The following is a 20,094-nucleotide window of genomic DNA, read 5'->3' on the forward strand; positions in this document are numbered from 1 at the left end:
CCCCTCCAGATTTGCTTTCTGCAACAACTCCCTAGCTGGTTCCACTTCTCACATGCAGCTTTCTATCAGATATCCATGCCTCTGCCGTCTCTACCATCTTGGAGTCTCTAATGCAGCCCAGGCTTTACCGTAAAAGTTATGCTGTGGAACGAGCCTTGCCTCGTTCCAGCTTTGTCACATACACCAGTACTACGTGAATGCCAGGTCTGGCCAGCTTGATGGGGTCCTGGTCCCTCCCAGCACAGTAGCAGCAGCTTCTGTATGGAAGGTAAACGTCTAGCAGTTGTCTGGGAGCTGGCTGGGAGTGCTCTTGGGGTGCAGAGCTGAAGGTGTCTCTTTCCACCTCACAATGACAGCCTCTGAGCAGCACATGGCTGGGCTGCAGCGGAAGGGTTCTCAGGCTGTCCCTTTCCAAGTACTATTCTATCCCCGTCGGCAAGTAGCTACTTTCCTGATGCCACAGATCACCTGTACACTGTAAAGTATTCCTGGGAGTTTAAGTTCTCCAGAGCGAGACACCAGCTCCCTTGTTCCTGCAAACCAGGCCTCACACCTACTTATAGGCCAACTTGACACTAGCAGGTCACCTGAAAGGAGGGAACCACAACTGGAAAAATGTCTCTGAGTTCCAGCTGTAGGGAGCCAGCATCTTCTTAATAAGTGATTAGCTGGGGGAAGGCCCTGCTCATTGTGGGTGGGGCCATCCCTGGGCTGGTGGTCCTGGGGTCTCTTAAGAAATCCAACAGAGCAAACTATGAGAAGCAAGTCAGTAAGTTGCATCAGCTCCTGCCTCCAGGTTCCTGACCTGCTGGAGTTCTTGCTCTCGCTGCTTCTGATGAACTGTTTCATGAAACTGGAAATACAGCCTTTCCTGCTCCCACGTTACTTCTTAGTCGAGTGTCATCACAGCAACCGGTAACCCTAATGAATACACAAGTATCCTCCTGCTTCAGCCAGGATTAAAGCCATGCCCAGCTGGATAAAAGTTTATTTGGGCTCACTTCAGTTTGTAAAAATTTAAAAATCTGGGGCTGGAGAGATGGCTCAGCGGTTAAGAGCACAGACTTCTCTACCAGAGGTCCTGAGTTCAATTCCCAGCAACCACATGGTGGCTCACAACCATCTGTAATGAGATCTGATGCCCTCTTCTGGTGTGTCTGAAGAAAGCAATGGTGTACTCATATACATAAAAATAAATAAATAAATCTTTAAAAAAACAAAAAAAAATTTTTAAATCTGCCAAGCATGGGTAATGTGTGGTAGTGTCCACAGTCAATCCCAGCACTGGAGGAAACAGAGGCAGACAGATCTCATGTGAAACTGAACCCAGCCTAGTCTACATAGCTAGCCTCAGGTCAGCCTAGGCTACATGGTGAGATCCTGTCTCAGCATACACAGTGTTTTCTTGAGGGAGAGAGCTCATGTCATGAGGCATAAGCCATGGAGTGGGTGTGGAGGTCAAAGGATAACTTGCTGAAGACAATTCTCGTCTTCCATGGATGTAATTCAGGATGTCAGGCTTGCCAGCAAGTACTCTTTGTTTACAGTTTCAACCCCAGGCCTCTCAGCCCCTTGCTCTCTCAACTAGACTGACTGTTCATGGCATCTCTCTGCACAAAATCCCAGTTGCACCACGATTTATACGGAATGCTATTTATTTTTTAAAAATTTATAGCCGGGCAGTGGTAGCACACGCCTTTAATCCCAGCACTTGGGAGATAGAGGCAGGCGGATTTCTGAGTTCGAGGCCAGCCTGGTCTAGAGTGAGGACAGTCAGAACTACACAGAGAAACCCTGTCTCGAAAAACAAACAAAAATTATGTGTTGAGTGTGCCTGTGCACCACGTGTCCTGGAACTGGGGGTTCCAGATAATTGTGAGTGATCGGAAACGAACCTGCATCCTCTGGAAGAGCAGCCAGTGCTCTTTCCATCTATTGCTCCAGCCTCCCTCTACTTCCCAATAGGACAGGGAAGGCTAAATCTTACGGCCAGGCAAGATCCGGGAGGCGGGCCTAGGGCTGAGAGGGCGGGGCCCCGCGTGACGCCGTCGTCGTGGAAACGCAGCGGCGCCGGAAGACGGAACTCCCAGCCGTCTCTGCGCTCCCAGTTGGCCAAGATGGTGTCTCGCAGGAAGAAACACAAGGCTGGCGGCCACGAGGAGAGCATACCGAGCCCACCAGGGTATTCAGGTGAGTAGCTGAGGGCCAGGGACCCACCATTTTGCGGGAAGGTGGCTTGCAGGTGGCAGAGGCCCTGGCAACTCGTCAGGTGTTGGGGTGCAGGACCCCGCCGCCCCGGCTCTGGGTGCTGATTCCGTGGCTGTTCCTCCGAAAGGCCTTGGGCTCGGGCGCGGTTCCTCCAGGCGGCGCCTGGCGTCTTAGGCCCAGCGTTGCAGCTTCGTCGTCCTCAGAAGCTAGTTATCCGCTGATCTGCTCGTGTCTCGTTCTTTAACAAGCGCTTCCGCAGCTGTCTCCCTCCCAGCCCCGAGATTCGCATCTCACTGGTGTAGACTTAACTGGGAAGATGGGGCTAAGTCGGCAGGAGGGTTCGGGGGGGGGGTACGTTAGCCCTAAACGAAGAATGGGTGGAGGGAAGAGAGTTGGTGTGCCAAGCAGAGCAACCCATGCTATGGGGGCCTGATGATGTCAGACAACGGATGCTCCGAGAACGCAACACTCGAACCGGGCCGCTAGCTCACTGTGCCCGCCCCCTCAGCCTCCTGCGGTGATTATCTGAGTACTTTTCCCTCCAGCTTCCGGTGTATGGGTGGACGAACAGGCGGGCCGATGGAGCTAGAAAGAGACATAGTGAATTGGAACTTGGGTGGCATAGGCACAGACCTCCTCTCAGGGTACTCCAAACTCTCCTGCGCTCGTTTCCCCTGTTAGCTGTTCCAGTCAAGTTCTCGGCAAAGCAGCAGGCTCCGCATTACCTCTACATGAGAGAACACCGAGTTCGACAAGGCACCCAGTCTACGTGGCCTCCCAATCGGACCCTTTTTATCCTCAATGTGCCCCCATACTGCACACAGGTAAGAGTCTGGTAGGAGACCAGTGGGTTGTGAATGGGGGCTTACCACGGTCCCTACAGAATCCTGGTGGTCAGATGGAAATGCCTACAAAACCCACAGTGGAGGATGTTGAAAGACTGGGAGTTTCAGAATAAAAATATGTTGTTGGTGGTTTTTTTTTTTTCTCCCTGCCGCTGTCTAGGCAGGGTCTCTCTCTCCCTGGGCTGTTCAGGAACTTCCTGAGGCTCAGGCTGGCCTCGAACTTGCTGTATTTTTCCACCCTCCCCGTCTCTATTCATTACAGTTATGAGTGGTCACACCTGGTTTGGAAATTATCATTCCAACCATTATTTTATTTGTCTGCTAGTTTTTCATTTTTAAAAGACAAGTCTTAGCAGTAATCACTGCAGTTCTATCTAGACATACTTAATAATTTTTTACAGAAAGCATGGCATTTGTAGTTCTCTTTCAGACAGGGTCCCTTGCAGCATGAGCCGGCTTCCTACTCACTCTGTAGGTGAGGCTGGCCTTGAACTCATGATCCTCTGCCTTTACCTCTGGAATTCTGGGATTGCATGCCTGTGCCACCACACGGCTTTAATCCCAGCACTCAGAAGCAGAGGCAAGTTTGGATCTCAGAGTTTGAGGCCAGCCTGGTGGTCTACAGAGCAGGTTCCAGGACAGTGAGGGCTACCCAGAGAAACCAGAAAAGGCTCAAAAAAAAAATTTTTTTTTTTTTTTTTTTTGGTTTTTCGAGACAGGGTTTCTCTGTGTAGCCCTGGCTGTCCTGGAGCTCACTCTGTAGACCAGGCTAGCCTCGAACTCAGAAATCCGCCTGCCTCTGCCTCCCGAGTGCTGGGATTAAAGGCATGCGCCACCACGCCCGGCCAAAAAAATTTTTTTAAAGGTTTACTTACTTGTTGTATTGGAGATAGAGCCCAGGGCATTTCCAAAAGAGGCCAGCTCTCTACATCTCAGGCTTACATTATTATGTAAATGACCGGAGAAATGATTTGCTAAGTTTGAGATGATTTGCCCCAATCCACCCCCTTTTTTTCTTTATTTCTTGGTCTCCTAATGTAGTAGCCCTGGCTATCCTGGAAGTCATTGTGTAGTCAAGGCTGGCTTCTCGATATCTACCCCACGTACATAGACACAACACATCCCATGAGTTCTGGGATTTCAGCTATGTGTCACTGTGCCTGGTGGGATGTATTATTATTATTATTATTATCATTATCATTATTGGAGTGTAGTTCAGTGGCAGAGTGCTGGCCTAATATTATGAAGCCCTGGGTTCAGTCCCCAGGACCACATAAATCAGATTTTGAGGACAGGAAGATCAGAAATTCAAGACTGGGGCTCGAGAGATGGCTCTGCAGTTAAGGGCACTGGCTACTCTCCCAGAGGTCCTAAGTTCAATTCTCAGCAACCACATGGTGGCTCACAACCATCTGTAATGGGATCTGATGCCCTTTTCTGGCATGTAGGTGTACATGCAGATAGAGCACTCCTATACATAAAATAAATAAATCGTTTTTTAAAAATTGATGGTATGTCACTTGTTGCCAAAAAAAAAAAAAAAAAAGAAGAAGAAGAAGAAGAAGAAAAGTGGGTGGTGGTGGTGGTGGTCCAGGGCCCATTTTGGGTACAAACTGAATTCAGTGCCAGCCTGGGCAGCAGATTGGCAGGTTGAGCCGTCTACTTGGTACCTATCAAAGGCTGAGCACGTCTGTGTAATGAGCAGACCTGAGAAATCCCCTCCTACTCTTCCATAGTGATACTGCAGTGATTAACAGCTGTGCGGGTGGTAAGGCTAAATTACTTGTCATATGAGAATTCTTACCTTCGGGACACCTGTCTCCATGCTGTTGTGGGAGCTGGTCACTGTTAGGGCACCTGGGCCCCCTGGGCATCGTAGGTTTGGACTCTGAGTCCTTTGGGTTGTTACAGGTGCCAGGATGCTCTAAGGAGCTTATGTGTTCACACCTTGCCTCCCTCTGACCCTGGTAGGAGAGCCTGTCTCGGTGCCTCTCCTCCTGCGGCACCATCAAGACAGTGGAGCTGCAAGAGAAGCCTGACATTGCCGAGAGCCCCAAGGAGCCAAAGTCACAGTTTTTCCATCCCAAGCCGGTGCCGGTAGGCTGCCCAGTAACACCAGGTTCCACTGGAGTCGGGGGAAGGGGCTGGGGCCTGGGTGGGCTCAGCAGTAGGCTTTCAGAGAGACCATTCCCTATAGCAGTCTCTGTACCGTGTGACTTAGGAGCTTGTAAGAGTGATGGCTTCTGATTCTCTCAGACGTGCCACATTCTTTGGCTTCCTCTTTCCCTCTCTGCCCTGCGGTTTCCCAAAGGCCACTTCCCACTTCAGCAGAGTCCTCCTTGGGACAAGTGTCCTGGCTCTAGGAGCCCTGTTCCTGTTCCCCCCCTCTCCCCAGGTGCTCCACGTGTACGTGACATACAAGGGAGTCTGACCCTGAGTTTGTGCCTTGTCTGTTTGTGACCTGCCCTAGCTTGGGGTGAGCCTGCTTTCCACTGAGTCCTCAAGAGTGCCTCCTCTGGGGAAGAGCTAGGACAGGTGTCCCAGGAACAGTTGACTAGCTAGGAGCATGGCTGTCCCTCCCTCTCACTCTGGGATGATAGATGACCACCTAGTACCACATCCCCTGGTCCCAGGCAGGTGTGGGGACCTTGTGTCACAAGTGGGAAGGCTCTACACAGTCTCTCTCCCTCCAGGGCTTTCAGGTAGCTTATGTGGTGTTCCAGAAGCCAAGTGGAGTGTCGGCCGCCTTGAACCTGAAGGGCCCATTGCTGGTTTCTACAGAGAGCCACCTCGTGAAGAGCGGAATTCACAGTCAGTACTGCTGGCTCTGTCCAGTGCTTCTTCCCCGGGCCTTGGGTTGGTCAGACACTTTCTGGAGGCAGCATCTATGAATGCCACAAGCTGTGCCCCCCTCTTCCTAAAGGCCTGGGCTGGCGGGGCTGTTTCTGAGCCACATCAGAATAGCCTGAGCCATCAGCACCAGTCAAGGAGGCATTAGCCTAGCATGCTGCTGCCACTAGGATCTGCCTAGCACATGAACCTGGGCCCTAAATCCCAGGACATTAGGGGCCTCTGCAAGGGGATCCCAGCGTGCTGGCCATATCTGAGTGGAGCCTGAATGTCCACTCTTAGCTATCACTTGCTAGAAAATGGTTCTATGATCGCTGTAGTTTGGCTTTTGAATGAGTGTTTGCTGAGCGTCTGGCCAGCAGAGGAGGACAGGGGCAGGCAGACAGCATCAGATTGATGCTTACGGCGCCCAGCAGAGGTGGCTGGGGCAGCCTGGCTGAGAGCAGGCCAAGGTAACAGCATCAAGTGAGGGCTGAGGCTGCCAGACAGAACGCTGGGGAGGTTAATAAGGCAGCCTGTAGGAGCGACTGGTTGATCCCTCCATCCGTGAGCTCCTCCTGACTTTCATACCACGGCATAAAAAGCAGTGCCATCTGCTGGAAGCCGTTAGTCTGCTTGCTGTTTTCCCCGCTCCCTGGCACAGAGCCAGGGAGCCAGGCGGGTTTGGCACAGGAGGGTTTTGAGGAGACAGGGTTGGGGAGGCGGGAGGGGGACTCTCACTCTTTTTTTAATTTTAAAGAGTTTATTTTGTGTGTGTGTGTGTTTGGCCTGCATGCTTGTATGAGCACCATATGTGTGTCTGGTGTCCAAGGAAGTCAGAAAGGGAGCACCCCTGGAACTGGAGTACCCCTGGAACTGGAGTACCCCTGGAACTGGAGTACCCCTGGAACTGGAGCTGTAGATGAAGCCACCATGCGGAAGCCTGGAACTAAAATCCGGGTCCTTTACAACTGCAACAAGAGCCCATGTCAGCTGAGCAACAGGCTTAAACAGCACATGATGCTCTCCCAGCATAACCTTCATTATGCCCTGTCCCCCTCTCCCTCAGAGTGGATCAGCGACTATGAAGACTCCGTGCTGGATCCTGAGGCCCTGAGAATGGAAGTAGACGCATTCATGGAGGCCTATGACAAGAAGATAGCTGAGGTAGGGCTGCAGCAGGGCTCCCGGGTGTCCCTTGTGCTCTGTATCGTAGTGTTGCCTGTGAGGGAACGGTGGTGCCGTCACCATGAGGAGTGCAGGCTCCCAGTTTTGCTTGCTGAAACTCGAGCTACCTGGCTGGGTGGTGTGGACTACTAATGGTCTCTGGGTGAAGAAAGCACCCTTGATATGACTGCTTTCCAACTCTAGCTGTGAGGGCCGCTCTGGCCAGCAGACACTGTGTGCCCAAAGGAGGCGGCAGTGGGCCTCTAGCAGGTCAGGGACATCCTCCTGCTGCAGAGCCCTGCCCATCAACAGCGTCTTCCATGCAGGAGGAGGCTAAGGCCAAGGAGGAGGAGGGAGTCCCTGATGAGGAGGGCTGGGTGAAGGTCACCCGCCGGGGCCGCAGGCCTGTGCTCCCTCGGACGGAAGCAGCCAGCTTGCGTGTTCTCGAGAAGGAGAAACGGAAGCGCGCCCGCAAGGAGCTGCTCAACTTCTATGCCTGGCAGCATCGAGAGACCAAGATGGAGCGTAAGACACACTTGAGGGCACCCCCGCATCCGGGGGCAGGGAGCAGGGTGCCCCCAGTCACATCTTCCTCGAATTCAGGGTCAGAGTCCCAGAGTGCTGAGGGACCCGAGGCTGCTTGCACACCCCACAAGGGAGAACAGTCTCCGTGCTGCCGACAGCATCCTGCTCTCAGGACATTTTCCCTGTTGGTCTGATGCTCTAAGCGTGGGCTGCACTCAGCAGCTGCCTGCAGACCCCAGCCTTGGTTGTCACTGACTCCCCCATACATCCCTGCTCCTGCCCGGGTCTAGGTCCCAGGCTGCATGTCATCTGAGCAGCCACTGTCCTCCCTCCTTAGAGCTCTAGGTGCCACCTCTTGAGTCACTTGGTTAGTCCACCGAATTCTAGAGCCCCCTACTCCAAGGCCACGGCTAGGGGAAGGTGCCCCTGGGCCCACTTCTCTTGGCGTCTCATCTCCCACCTCAGCCTAGCCCTCTGGGGTGGCTGTAATGTCCAGTTCTGTTTCCATGCAAGATCCTGACTTTGACCCAGGGTGCAGCAGGACTAGGGGACGTCAAGGGGGGCCCTTTAGTGGGACAGCTGGCATCTCCTACATATGTATGCCATGTGACCCACTGTGTGTTCCCTCACCCCCAGACCTGGCACAGCTGCGAAAGAAGTTTGAGGAGGACAAGCAGAGGATTGAACTGATGCGGGCCCAGCGTAAATTCCGACCCTACTGAGCTGTTCTGACAAGCAGATACCAGGCCAGGAAGCAGCTGTTCCCACAGTTCCATCTCTGCACCCACGCAAGGCTGCCTTGGAGGAGGATTTGGCCTTCACAGAGCTGCCTCTGCCCTCTCCTGCCTGTAAAGACACTCCCAGGATACCTGACTCACCATCTGGCAAGCTTGCCCTCCATGCAGCCCCTCCTGACAACAGCCACTTGGAACGCAGTGAAGACGGGAGATTTTATTTCCACCGCTGGTGGCAAGGCCACAGACTGCAGAAGCCTCAGAGCTCAGAGGGTCGGCTCCAGTCCTGCTTCTTTAGCATCACCAAAGCTCACTAAACACCCCAGGCCCCTTGTCAGATAAGACCAGACTCTTCTTTCCCCTGCCCCTAGCTCTGCTGAAGGAGTCTCTGCTGCCTCTCTTGGACTGCAAGGCTCCCGCCCACTCTACCTGTTTTGTGGGACGAGAGTGCTAGAGATCCAGTAGAAGCTAGAAAGTACACAGTAGGATCCCAGAGCTACAGCCTGGCAGAGGTCGTCCTCCGTAGACCCTGTAGGAAGGGACTGATGATTCCGGCCACCACCTGGGGCTTGTTCATGTGGATGTAGTGATTGCCTGGGACTTCCACAAACTGGAACCGCTAGAGAAAAGGGGTGGGTGGTGAGATAGTGCCCACTCAGGAGACTCCTGTGGCCAGAGGCAACCTTGTCTATTCACAGTAGCCTGGGGACTTGGAGGCTGTCACGGGAACGTAGGTATCTGAGCTGTGTATATATTACACCGGGGCAGCTACAGTCAGGGTCACTGCTGGTTCTGTTCAAAGCCCACAAAGGCAGGCAGGGTACTGCAGGAGCTTGCCAAATAGAGAGCCCCACTCCCGCTTTGTGATAGCATCAGGCCCTGTGTAGAGATCCCTAGCAGTAAAACTTGTCAGTTTACTGGTCCTGGGAGCAACAGAGGCAAGTACAGGGCTGCACCTCAGAATTAGGCCTGGCCAGGGGTTAGGGGAGGGTAATAAAATTCTTCCACCAAATGCTGTCTCTCCGGAGCTCTTGACTAGATATTCCAGATGTCTGGAGACCAGCCATAGAGGGAGGAGGCCTATCTGCTCTTTGGATCTGGAGTGGTGCCAACCCAGGAAATCCAAAGGAATTTAAGTGGGACTAAGAGCTGACATGTACCCAACCCGTCAACCTCCCGGGCTGCACACCTTACCTCCTTTAGGGTGGATCTTAGTGTGTCCACCATGAAGTGCATAGGCGCCTTGTCTGCATCATTCACCCGCCTCACATCGTAGAACCCCTGCAGCGCTCTGGGCAGTGAGAAGTTGGGGTGCCCCTAGCTCTGCATCTTGATAGCCCCTCTGCCCTGCCTGGTTTCAGGCCCTGAAGAGGCCAAGCCTAGGTTGCCCCCCAGGTTTCCTTCAGCTGTATCCTTTTGAGACTAGGTTAGCCCTGTGGTTCAATCATCTGGTACCAGCTTGCTCTCAGAGCCAGTGGCACAGGCCAAATGGCTGCTGTGAGTGGCTCGCAGCAGTGTGGAGAGGGAGAGCCATTGTCCGCTGGGCTGGGATCTGACCCGAGTCTCAAGGCCAGGCTTTTCTTTAACTTAAGGTTCTTGAAGTGGAACCGATATATGCAACCATCCCCCTCCCTGTTTGAGGCCAGCTATAGCCTAGGCTCAGATTTGCCCCAGCCCAGCCGTGTTCTCCCTAGTCCTGAGTTAGAGGTGTGAGCCACCGTGCCCAACCACTTCCATGGTTTTAAGTTGAGGTTTGCCTTGATGTATGAAGGTGTTAACAGCACCCCCTCCCCCAACTCCAAATTTAAGTTAAAAAACGGTATCCGCTAAGCATCCTAGCACAGCCACTGCAGAACAGCAGACTTTGCTCAGATTTCCCGCTGGTGGCCACCACGCATCATGGAAAGGACTAGTTAGACCAACTGGGTTGCTAGTCCAGGAGAAGTTCCTAGTTCAGAATTCTTGGATGTGTAGACAATCCTGCTGTGACCCCACTGATCATCGGAGTTAATCTGTCCAGTCCGGCTAGTGGTGTAGCCCCTTCCTCATGGCTCCTGAAGCTGCGCATCAAGAGGGCCATCTTTCCTAACCAAGCGGGCCTTCTTCACGAGCTCCCAAGACTGCCTGTGCAGTTCCTATAAAGCACACTGCTCTCTCAGCACGAGGACATGGAGTCGGTCATCACAAGACAGGCTCCCCCAGAGACCAGCTGAGCCACCGTGCCATCCTTTCCCTGTCCCCTGCTACCAGACCACCTCTCGCTTTGTCTTATCCCTCCCAGCACCTGCTGACAAAGATGTCTCCTGAGAAAGGCTGATTGAGCAGCGGAATGTCACACTGGGAGAACTGGACACCTTGTGCCAGCTCCTTCCTAGAGGTTCCTGGTCTCTCTGGGTCTGTCAGGGGCCCTGGAGTCTAGACTCACTTGATCATTAGCACGCTGGCCTGCAGGCTCTTCACAGAGTGCACGAACATCTCCTTGCTTACGAAGTCAAAGCTGTTCTCTGGCTGCAGAGACAAAACCAGGGTGAAGGGTGAGCCCTTGCCACGAAGCCCCATGTGCTCCTGCAGGCAGGGTAATTAGGGCAGCTGGGTCCCAGTGAGGCCGGCTGGCCAATGTCCACCAAGTCCTTATTCATCAAAGCTTCCTGGCTTCCATTCATCAAAGTCCTACCCTGTTCCCCACCCCCGCCCCTCTCCAGCCATTCTTCCTTCTTGTTGGGATCATAGCTGCTCAGCCAGAATCCACTCAGAACCCTTTATAGCTGGGTGTGGCTGTTGGAGGCAGAGAGGCAATGGAGGTTACTTTGGGACCCTCAGGGCTGAGGAGCCCCCTGCAGACCCTCCCCAGAGCACAGTCCAGCTGCAAGCTCTGGGCTCTGCCAAGCAGGGCTCGCTCATACCCTCCTTGAGACTGCTTCCACATGAAACTCTGTTTTGGACCACAGCCTGTGTCTCCACCTAGCCCTGCCTGCTCTGTTCTTGCTGTTTAATAGGCCTGCTGTAGTGCCCGTACACCTACTGATGGGTACTGTAGGTCACACGCACTGCAGGGTGTGATATGCATGCTAGGAGACTTTGTAGGAGAAATTATGGAGTTAATAAAGTATAAGATGGAGTACAGTGGGCTGAGGATGTAGGTCAGTGGTAGATAGCACTGGGTCCTAGTGAGTATCTGATACCCAGTCTCATATAAAAAATTCACTCCTGGGCTAGAGAGATGGCACAGTCAGTAGAGTGCTTGTGACAAAACCTGAGTCTGATCCTCAGACTTCAGGATAAAAACAAAAACAAAAAACAAAACATACAACTGGGCATCTGTGTGACATTCGTATAATCTCAGCTGTCGTCAAGAGACAAGATTAGGTGGGTCTTGGGAGTTTGCTGGCCAGCTGGCTTCGCCCATTTGGAAATGTTCCACAAAAAAAAAAAAAAAAAAAAAAAAAGATAATAAATGTATTTGAGGATTGTAGCTGAGAAGGTCGTCTGCTGAAGGTCAACCTCTGACCTCCACTGACACAAGTACTTCATACATGTGCACACAGACACACGACAAAGTCACTCCTTGTCCTGCTCCTCAGATTAAAACCATGGGTACATTCTCAAAATTAGAGTCCCACATCACCTACGAGGCCCCACATCTCACTCAGCTGTGACAAGGCCCTGGGGCTGCCTCCCAGAGAGCGTAGGCGCAGGCTACACAGCAGCTTCATTGGTGTTGGGGATGGAGTGGGGGTGCAGCAGGGGTGGAGAGGCTCTGAATCACGGCCACAGCCAACAGGGAACAGGAGGTGGCAGTGTTGAGCAGGCTGGCGCTTGGGCCTTGTCCTCCAGCTTCCCCCGCTTTTCCTCAGGAACTGGGGTTATCTGGCTCAAGGGTACAATCAGGCTCAAACTTCATTTGAAGTTGGTCCCAAGGCAGGGATTAAGGGCCATTACCTCCACTCATGTCTGCAGACGTGAAGCTCTTTGGAGTTTCTGTGGCAGCTTGTTCCTCCATGAAAGCCACTGTGGGCTGGCCATACTGGGGACCTTGTCCCCTTTTGTCAGCTGCCTCTCTCCCTCAACATCTCTTAGCTTCTTCCAGTTTCATTTCCTAGCCTACTGTTTTTGTTTTTTAAAGTAATAAAAAACAGAAAACAAAGTCAAATTGAACTGCTGCTCTGAGACCTTTTGCATAGGACACGGTGTTGGGACAGGAAAGTAAATTTGAGGTTACTGGAGAGTCACGGCATGAGGACTCAGTATTACTGAGGGTGACAAAGGTTGGGGTATAACTTGGTGACAGTTATACAAAACAATATATTTACTATGGACCAGCAGTCTACTTACAGGCAGCTTAAATGGGGATTGTACCTTTTTTATGTATATGAGTACACTGTCTCTGTCTACAGACACACCAGAAGGCAGATGGCTGTGAGCCACCATGTGGTTCCTGGGAATTGAACTCAGGACCTCTGGAAGAGGTCTCTGAGCCATCTCTCCAGCCCCGGGGATTGTATCTTGTGCCTATCCTATGTTATGCATATATAATTTCGAAACGTCTTTTAAGAAGAGACCACAGACCAAAGGAAGGAGAAAGACAGTGATGCTTACCCAAGAGATTCTCCGGTCCCTGTTCAGCACCAGACCTGGAGAAAAGCACAAAGCACAGTGGGCTCGGTGTCACGGGAAGGTGTCATCTGGCTGCCCAGAGAAGTCCCAGCCTTCACACAGGACTCATCTGGGCTGGTGAGAGCCACCCTGATGTCAGGCAGCCCTGGACTCCCCCATCCCTGGGATTCTTCCAGAGAGAGCTTGGCCAAGGCTGTCTGCACACATCTGTCTCCCCTGAGGGACAGCATAGGATGATAGAGACAATAAAGCTCTCTCTCTCCTTCCTTCCTTCCTTCCTTCCTTCCTTCCTTCCTTCCTCCCTCCCTCCCTCCCTCCCTCTCTCCCTCCCTCCTTCCCTCCTTCTCTTTTTGCTTTTATTAGATAGGATCTCACTGTGTGGCCCTTGATGGCCTGGAACTCACTATGTAGACCAGGCTAGCCTCAATTCCCAAAGATTTGTTGCCTCCGAGTGCTGGGATTAAAGATGCACACCACCACTCTGGGCTCCACTTCTCAGAGAAAGAAACTGCTTGGACCTTTAACACCAAGAAATAGTGAGTAATGAGAAGTGTGGCCTTCCTTGTCAGAGGAGTAGAAATGCCTAAATGTCATCATTTTACGGTGGGCTGACAAGGTCCCTGCCATGGATGATGGACAATTCCTCTCATCCAGGAAGGCTTAGCCACGCCCCCTCCTGGGCCACATCTGTGATTCCTGGAGAACTGTGTCCAGGGGTCTTGGGGGTGGGGCTGAGCAGCCTCCACTGCCCTGCAGGAACACAGAAGCCTTGGGAGTTTCCAAGCGCTGGCAGGGGGTGGGAAGTCAACTCTGGGACCGGCTCCTGGAGGGGAACAGGGAGGGCTGCAGGTGTCAGCGTACAAGAAAGCCTGCCTTGGGCACAGCCACCAAAGCAAAGGGGAAGTCAGATCTGAGCACCTTCTGCAAGTGGGCTGAGTGCCCAACAAGACAAACAGCTAAATGCAAATGTCAATCTTCCCCGATTAGCATCAAAGGACAAATGATTCAAATGCCGGAAGCCGTCAGACAGACTGTGTCCAGTGGGAATACCACAATTCTACATTCAAGAAGAAAGAAACCAGTCTAAGAGAAGTCAAGACAGAAGTGACAAACACAGGACAGGAGTTTACCATTCTGTGTCCCCAACATGGGTACATTGTTAAAATTGAGATAAAGCCAAGGACTGGGTAGAGACCAAGGACTGAGTAGAGACGAGGGGACTGGGTAGAGACCAAGGACTGAGTAGAGATGAGGCAGTCAGTGCTCTTAACCACTGAACCATCTCTCCAGCCCCACACCTTCTTTAATTTAATGTTCATTTTTTGGTTCTGGTGCAAAGTCACATGGGGGTTCTTTGGTTTTTGTTCTTGTTTGTTTGTTAGACAGGGCTGGCTTCAAACTCACGAAAACCGGTCTGCCTCCACCTTCTGAGTGCAGGGCTTAAACGTGTGCGCCACCACTGCCCAGAGCCTTCAACTAAATAAATCTCCTTTCCTTTTCTACAGTGCTAGAGTGGAACCCAGGACCTCCTGCATGATAGGTAAGCACTCTACCACAGAGCTACACACCAAACCTTACATGCTTATTCTCTGTAAATTATCTAGTTTTTATGTGCTTTTGTTTTGTTTTGAGACAAGGTTTCTCTGGGCATCTCTGGCTGTCCTGGAGCAAGCTGGTCTCAAATCCAGAGATCCATCTGCCTCTGCCTCCTGAGCGCTGGGATTAAAGGTGTGTGCCCCCACCACCACCACCAGCAGCCCCCCTCCTCATTTTTTTAAGGATTTATATATTTATTTTTGAGACAGGTTTCACTATGTAACCTTTCCTGGCCTGAATTTGTTATGTAGACAAGGCCTCAACCTCACAGAGATCCACCTGCTTCTACCACAGTGAGGATTAAAGGTGTGCTCCACCATGCCTGGACTCAGGTAGTTTTAATAGTGACAACAAGGAGAAGACTAAGACAGGTGACAAAGTTTAAAAGGGCATGGGAGAGATGGTTCTGTGGTTAAGATCACTGGCTGTTCTAAAGGAGCCAGGTTCAGTTCCTAGCACCCACATTGCAGCTCACAGTCATCTCTAACTCCAGTTCCAAAGGCTCCAATGCACTCCTCAGACCTTTGATGTCTGATGCACATACATGGAAAACAAAAGGAATTCAAGTACTTTTTTAAAAAAAAGAAAAGAAAGAGGTATGGTGGTGCACGCCTTTAATCCCAGCCTGCAGGAGGCAGAGGTAGGCAGGTTTCTGAGTTTCAGGCCAGCCTGGTCTACAGAGTTCCAGGACTACACAGAGAAGTCTCAAAAAAACCAAACCAAACAAAAAAAAAACCAAACCAAACCAATAAACAAACAGAAAACTGAAAAAACAAACTTAAGAAAACCCACCACAAGCCAGGTAGTGGTGGCGCACGCCTTTGATCCCAGCACTTGGGAGGCAGAGGCAGGTGGATTTCTGAGTTCAAGGCCAGCCTGGTCTACAAAGTGAGTTCCAGGACAGCCAAGGCTACACATAGAAACCCTGTCTTGAAAAGACCAAAAAAAAAATGCTATTTTCTGTAATTATTAGGTTTTCCCTTCTAATTAGAGATTATAAAACTGGTAGTTGGCAATTGCCACGTCTAATTGTTGACAGAGTTCTAGGCACCCAGAACTGCGGCTCTGGACGCCCAGAGGACCATGTGGAGGAGAGATTGGCTACTGCTCTCTCAGATCACCTCAGCCTAAGGACTCTGTGCCACCCTGCGCCATCAACCCAATCTCGCTACTAGATAGATGAAGGGTCCTCTCTGCTCTTGCAGGGTGGGGCCTGTTCTAGCTTGTGATTTCCTCCAGGTCTGGGGTCTCTGCTCAGAGAATGGGAAAATACTTCACCGGCCCTGTGGGATTCTTGAGAAGGTTCAAGCAGCACGTGTTTTCTAGAAAGCAAAGTCACTTTTGGTGAAGATCTCAAGGGAGTGTCAGACGTCTAGCTGTTGGTCACAGCCAGGAATCAGTACAAGTCATTTCAGTCCCCAATCCAGTTCTTGAGTCCAACCCCACCTTGCCTCCTGCAGCCTTCCCCACAGGTTCCAGACTACAAACTGTACTGGCTGGCTGTGTGTGTCAACTTGTCACAAGCCGGAGTTATCACAGAAAAAGGAGCCTCCCTTGAGGAAATGTCTCCATGAGATCCAGCTGTAAGGCATTTTCTCAATTAGTGATCAAGTGGGGAGGGCCCCTTGTGGGTGGTGCCATCCCTGGGCTGGTAGTCCTGGGTTCTATAAGAAAGCAAGCTGAACAAGCCAGGGGAAGCAAGCCAATAAGAAACATCCCTCCATGGCTTCTGCATCAGCTCCTGCCTCCAAGTTCCTGACCTGCTTGAGTTCCAGTCCTGACTTCCTTTGGTGATGAACAGCAATGTGCAAAGTGTAAGCTGAATAAAACCCTTTCCTCCCCAACTTGCTTCTTGGTCATGATGTTTGTGCAGGAATAGAAACCCTGACTAAGACAGTTTTATTCAGCTTACACTTTCCACACTGCTGTTCATCACCAAAGGAAGTCAGGACTGGAACTCAGACAGGTCAGGGAGCAGGAGCTGATACAGAGGCCATGGAGGGATGTTCTTTACTGGCTTGCCTCCTCTGGCTTGCTCAGCCTACTCGCTTATAGAACCGAGACTACCAGCCCAGGGATGGTCCCACCCACAAGGGGCCTTTCCCCCTTGATCACTAATTGAGAAAATGCCTTACAGCTAGATCTCATGGAGGCATTTCCTCAACTGAAGCTCCTTTCTCTGTGATAACTCCAGCTGTGTCAAGTTGACACAAAAATAGCCAGTACAACTGACCCCTTGTCAACTTGACACACAAACACATCACTAGTAAGCCTCAACCCTTACATTCTTATTCATCCCCAAGATCTAAATAACTTTAAAAGTCCCACAGTCTTTACATATTCTTAAAAATTTCAATCTCTTTAAAATATCCATCTCTTTTAAAATCCAAAGTCTTTTTACAATTAAAAGTCTCTTAACTGTGGGCTCCACTAAAACAGTTTCTTCCTTAAAGAGGGAAAATATCAGGGCACAGTCACAATCAAAGCAAAAATCAATCTCCAACTGTCCAACGTCTGGGATCCAACTCACGATCTTCTGGGCTCCTCCAAGGGCTTGGGGTCACTTCTCCAGCCATGCCCTTTGTAGCACACACGTCGTCCTCTGGGCTCCAGATGCCTGTACTCCACTGCTGCTGCTGCTCTTGGTGGTCATCTCATGGTACTGGCATCTCCAAAACACTGCGTGACCCCTTCAGTCCTGGGCCTTCAATTACAACTGGGGCTGCACCTTCACCAATGGCCTTCCATGGCCTCTCACAGTGCCGAGCCTCAGCTACTCTGCGTGACCCCTTCATGCCTTCAAAACCAGTACCACCTGGGTGACCCTTACACATTACCAAGTCCCGCTGCAGAAGGAGTACAACCTTGCCTATCTCTGGAACACAGCCTCTTTGTGCTTTCAGAAAACACTTCCCAAAAGATGTCACCTCAATGATGCTGGTCTCTTCTTAATCACCGCTAATTTCTTAGCTCCAGCTAACCAGCATCAATAGTCCCAGTAATGCAAAGTTTTTGCTTTAGTAGTTCTGGTATCTTGTTAATCACAGCTGATTCTTCAGCCCCAGCTAACCAGAACTACAAAATCTTCACAATAAAAACAGCAATGGCCCTGAAAAGAGTCTTTAATTTTCCCTCTGAAATTTCACAAACCAGGCCTCCATCTTCTGCACTGTTCTCAGCATTATCTTCCAAGCTTCTACACAACATCTGACAGAGCTCTTAACAACGAATGGATCTTCAAGCCCAAAGTTCCAAAGTCCTTCCACAGTCCTCCCCACAACAGGAATACCCTACTCTGCTGGTACCAATTTGTCTTAGTCAGGGTTTCTATTCCTGCACAAACATCATGACCAAGAAGCAAGTTGGGGAGGAAAGGGTTTATTCAGCTTACACTTCCATGCTGCTGTTCATCACCAAAGGAAGTCAGGACTGGAACTCAGACAGGTCAGGGAGCAGGAGCTGATACAGAGGCCATGGAGGGATGTTCTTTACTGGCTTGCCTCCTCTGGCTTGCTCAGCCTACTCGCTTATAGAACCGAGACTACCAGCCCAGGGATGGTCCCACCCACAAGGGGCCTTTCCCCCTTGATCACTAATTGAGAAAATGCCTTACAGCTAGATCTCATGGAGGCATCTCCTCAACTGAAGCTCCTTTCTCTGTGATAACTCCAGCTGTGTCAAGTTGACACAAAAATAGCCAGTACACTGACTAAGACACAGACTATAATTTAAGCTTCTATGCTTTACTCTTCTCTCCTATACCTCAGAGTGCCAGAGCTCTGCCCACTGCCCCCTCGCTATCACCCCTCCCCTGTCCTGTGAACCCCACATCCCTGTGTACCTCCCTAGGCAAGGACACCTTTGTTCTGGGGACAGACGAAAGTGACTGCAAGTGGACATTACTTCTGACCTCTCACTGTCCAGGAGCTGGGCACTCCTCCCTTTATGAAACTGGAGAACCTGAACATGAGATGAAGATGCCTCTCAAGGACACAGCAAGCCATGGCCAGATGGTCTCCTCTCCCTATCAGTGGGGTATTCCTTCTCAAGATAGGCTTGGGAGGTTCCCCGAGGTCAGAGGCTGTTGAGGGATATTTGATCACACTGTGAACTTCCAGACTGTGTTATTTACTGAAACAAAACAAACAAACAAAAAGCCAAAACTGTTTGTAGTTGTGGTGTGACTCAGCCCTTAGCACACACATTTAATCCCTCTGGCTGGAATCCAGACATGCTCTTAGTACACACCTTTAATTCCCCAAAAAACGAGGGTAAAGTTAGTTCGGAGGAGGAAGCACTCATGTTTGAAAGCGATGTCTAATTGACTGGCAGAAAAAAATGACAAATCAGAGAAAGATTTGACAGACTAGGATATGCCCAGCTCTCATGAGGAGAGGGAGGCAGTGCAGGAGGGAGCTGCACAGAGGGAGAGAGGAGGGAAGCAGGTTTACTGGGGCAGTTGTACAGAGACAGGTTGCAGAGAGAGAACAAGCTACACGTGGTTGAAGACACAAGGAGCCAGAGAATGAGGAGTGTGGGGCAATGGGCTATGCGCAGACAGTCTGGTCTCCAGTCGAGTGGAGGTCTGAACCCCGGTAGAACCTGATGGGTGGTGATAATTTTCACCCACATGGGACGGAAGGCGTTCCCTCATGTCTCCTGGACCCCTGGCTCTTGTCAAAGTTACAGCCCTCACAGCCCCCCCCCCCCCCCCCCCCCGAGAAGCATGTGGCTAGCTGTCACATACACAATGTCCCAAGCTTCTGACCTTCAGGCTAGAACGCCTCCCAGTTACCTAGCAACAGCAAGATAACACAGCCCACTATAAGAGGGGCTGCTTGGCCCCTCCTCGCTCGCTCGCTCGCTCTCTCTCTCTCTCTCTCTCTCTCTTTTTCCTTCGAGACAGGGTTTCTCTGTGTAGCCCTGGCTGTCCTGGAACTCACTCTGTAGACCAGGCTGTCTCTCTCTCTCTTTTTCCTTCGAGACAGGGTTTCTCTGTGTAGCCCTGGCTGTCCTGGAACTCACTCTGTAGACCAGGCTGGCCTCGGCCTCCTCGCTCTCTTAAGCTTTTACTTTCCTTTCCTTTCTCTCTAAGCCTTCACCTTTCTTACTCTCTAGCTCTTTTCTCTCTTTCCCTTTCTCCCTCTTTCCACATGGCCATGGCCAGTCTCTCTCTCTTTTACTTTCTTTCCTCCTGCCTTTCTACTAAAACCATAGACTGTCTCTGACCATCAAGGCCTGCCATGCTTGAATGATGGGATGGGCTTTCTCCTAATGAGCCATGTCTAATCTCCCGACAGAAAGCCTTCCTATGCTGCAGCCACGGACCAGACTACTCTTGCCTGTATGGGAATCGCTCTCCCTCTGCCCTCTTACCGTATCCCCAGGACCCCTATTCTGTTCTCAGCTCCTCTGCTGTGTCCATTCTGGGATGCCAGAGACTGAGAACCTGGGGGGGTGGGACTGCCCCTTTTCCACCCCCTGCCATGTGGGGGTCAGTGGCTTCACACAGCCAGATGCCCACCTGGGACCCTGTGGAAAGCGTCCTCCTTCTGAGTCAGCCTGCCCAGAGCATA

At 51.3% G+C, this 20,094-nt stretch overlaps 2 protein-coding genes across 4 annotated transcripts in view; one reads left to right on the top strand and one right to left on the bottom strand.

The window, feature by feature from the left end:
* The first annotated feature begins 2,075 nt into the window (after positions 1 to 2,075).
* Positions 2,076 to 9,320, top strand: Rrp7a (ribosomal RNA processing 7 homolog A). The gene is made up of 7 exons (XM_021183212.2): positions 2,076 to 2,190; positions 2,890 to 3,032; positions 5,025 to 5,150; positions 5,747 to 5,864; positions 6,952 to 7,049; positions 7,376 to 7,574; positions 8,211 to 9,320. The coding sequence occupies exons 1-7, from the start codon at positions 2,118 to 2,120 to the stop codon at positions 8,294 to 8,296; spliced, it is 843 nt and encodes a 280-aa protein (XP_021038871.1). The 5' UTR covers positions 2,076 to 2,117; the 3' UTR covers positions 8,297 to 9,320.
* Serhl2 (serine hydrolase like 2) overlaps positions 8,506 to 20,094 on the bottom strand; it is a 29,704-nt gene continuing 18,115 nt past the window's right edge. For 2 of the 3 annotated variants that reach the window (XM_085831987.1, XM_021183211.2), the window contains 4 exons: positions 12,905 to 12,939; positions 10,734 to 10,816; positions 9,503 to 9,599; positions 8,506 to 8,927 (listed from right to left, as the gene is read on the bottom strand). In XM_085831987.1, coding sequence (XP_085688113.1) covers positions 8,805 to 8,927; positions 9,503 to 9,599; positions 10,734 to 10,816; positions 12,905 to 12,939 — 338 coding nt within the window. In that variant the 3' untranslated portion in view covers positions 8,506 to 8,804. The remainder of the gene's footprint in view (positions 8,928 to 9,502; positions 9,600 to 10,733; positions 10,817 to 12,904; positions 12,940 to 20,094) is intronic. The other variant, XM_085831988.1, reaches the window with a different exon arrangement.

The sequence above is a fragment of the Mus caroli genome, unplaced genomic scaffold (genome assembly GCF_978045245.1).
Source record: "Mus caroli unplaced genomic scaffold, Mus_caroli_1 scaffold_16, whole genome shotgun sequence".
Classification (NCBI taxonomy): domain Eukaryota; kingdom Metazoa; phylum Chordata; class Mammalia; order Rodentia; family Muridae; genus Mus; species Mus caroli.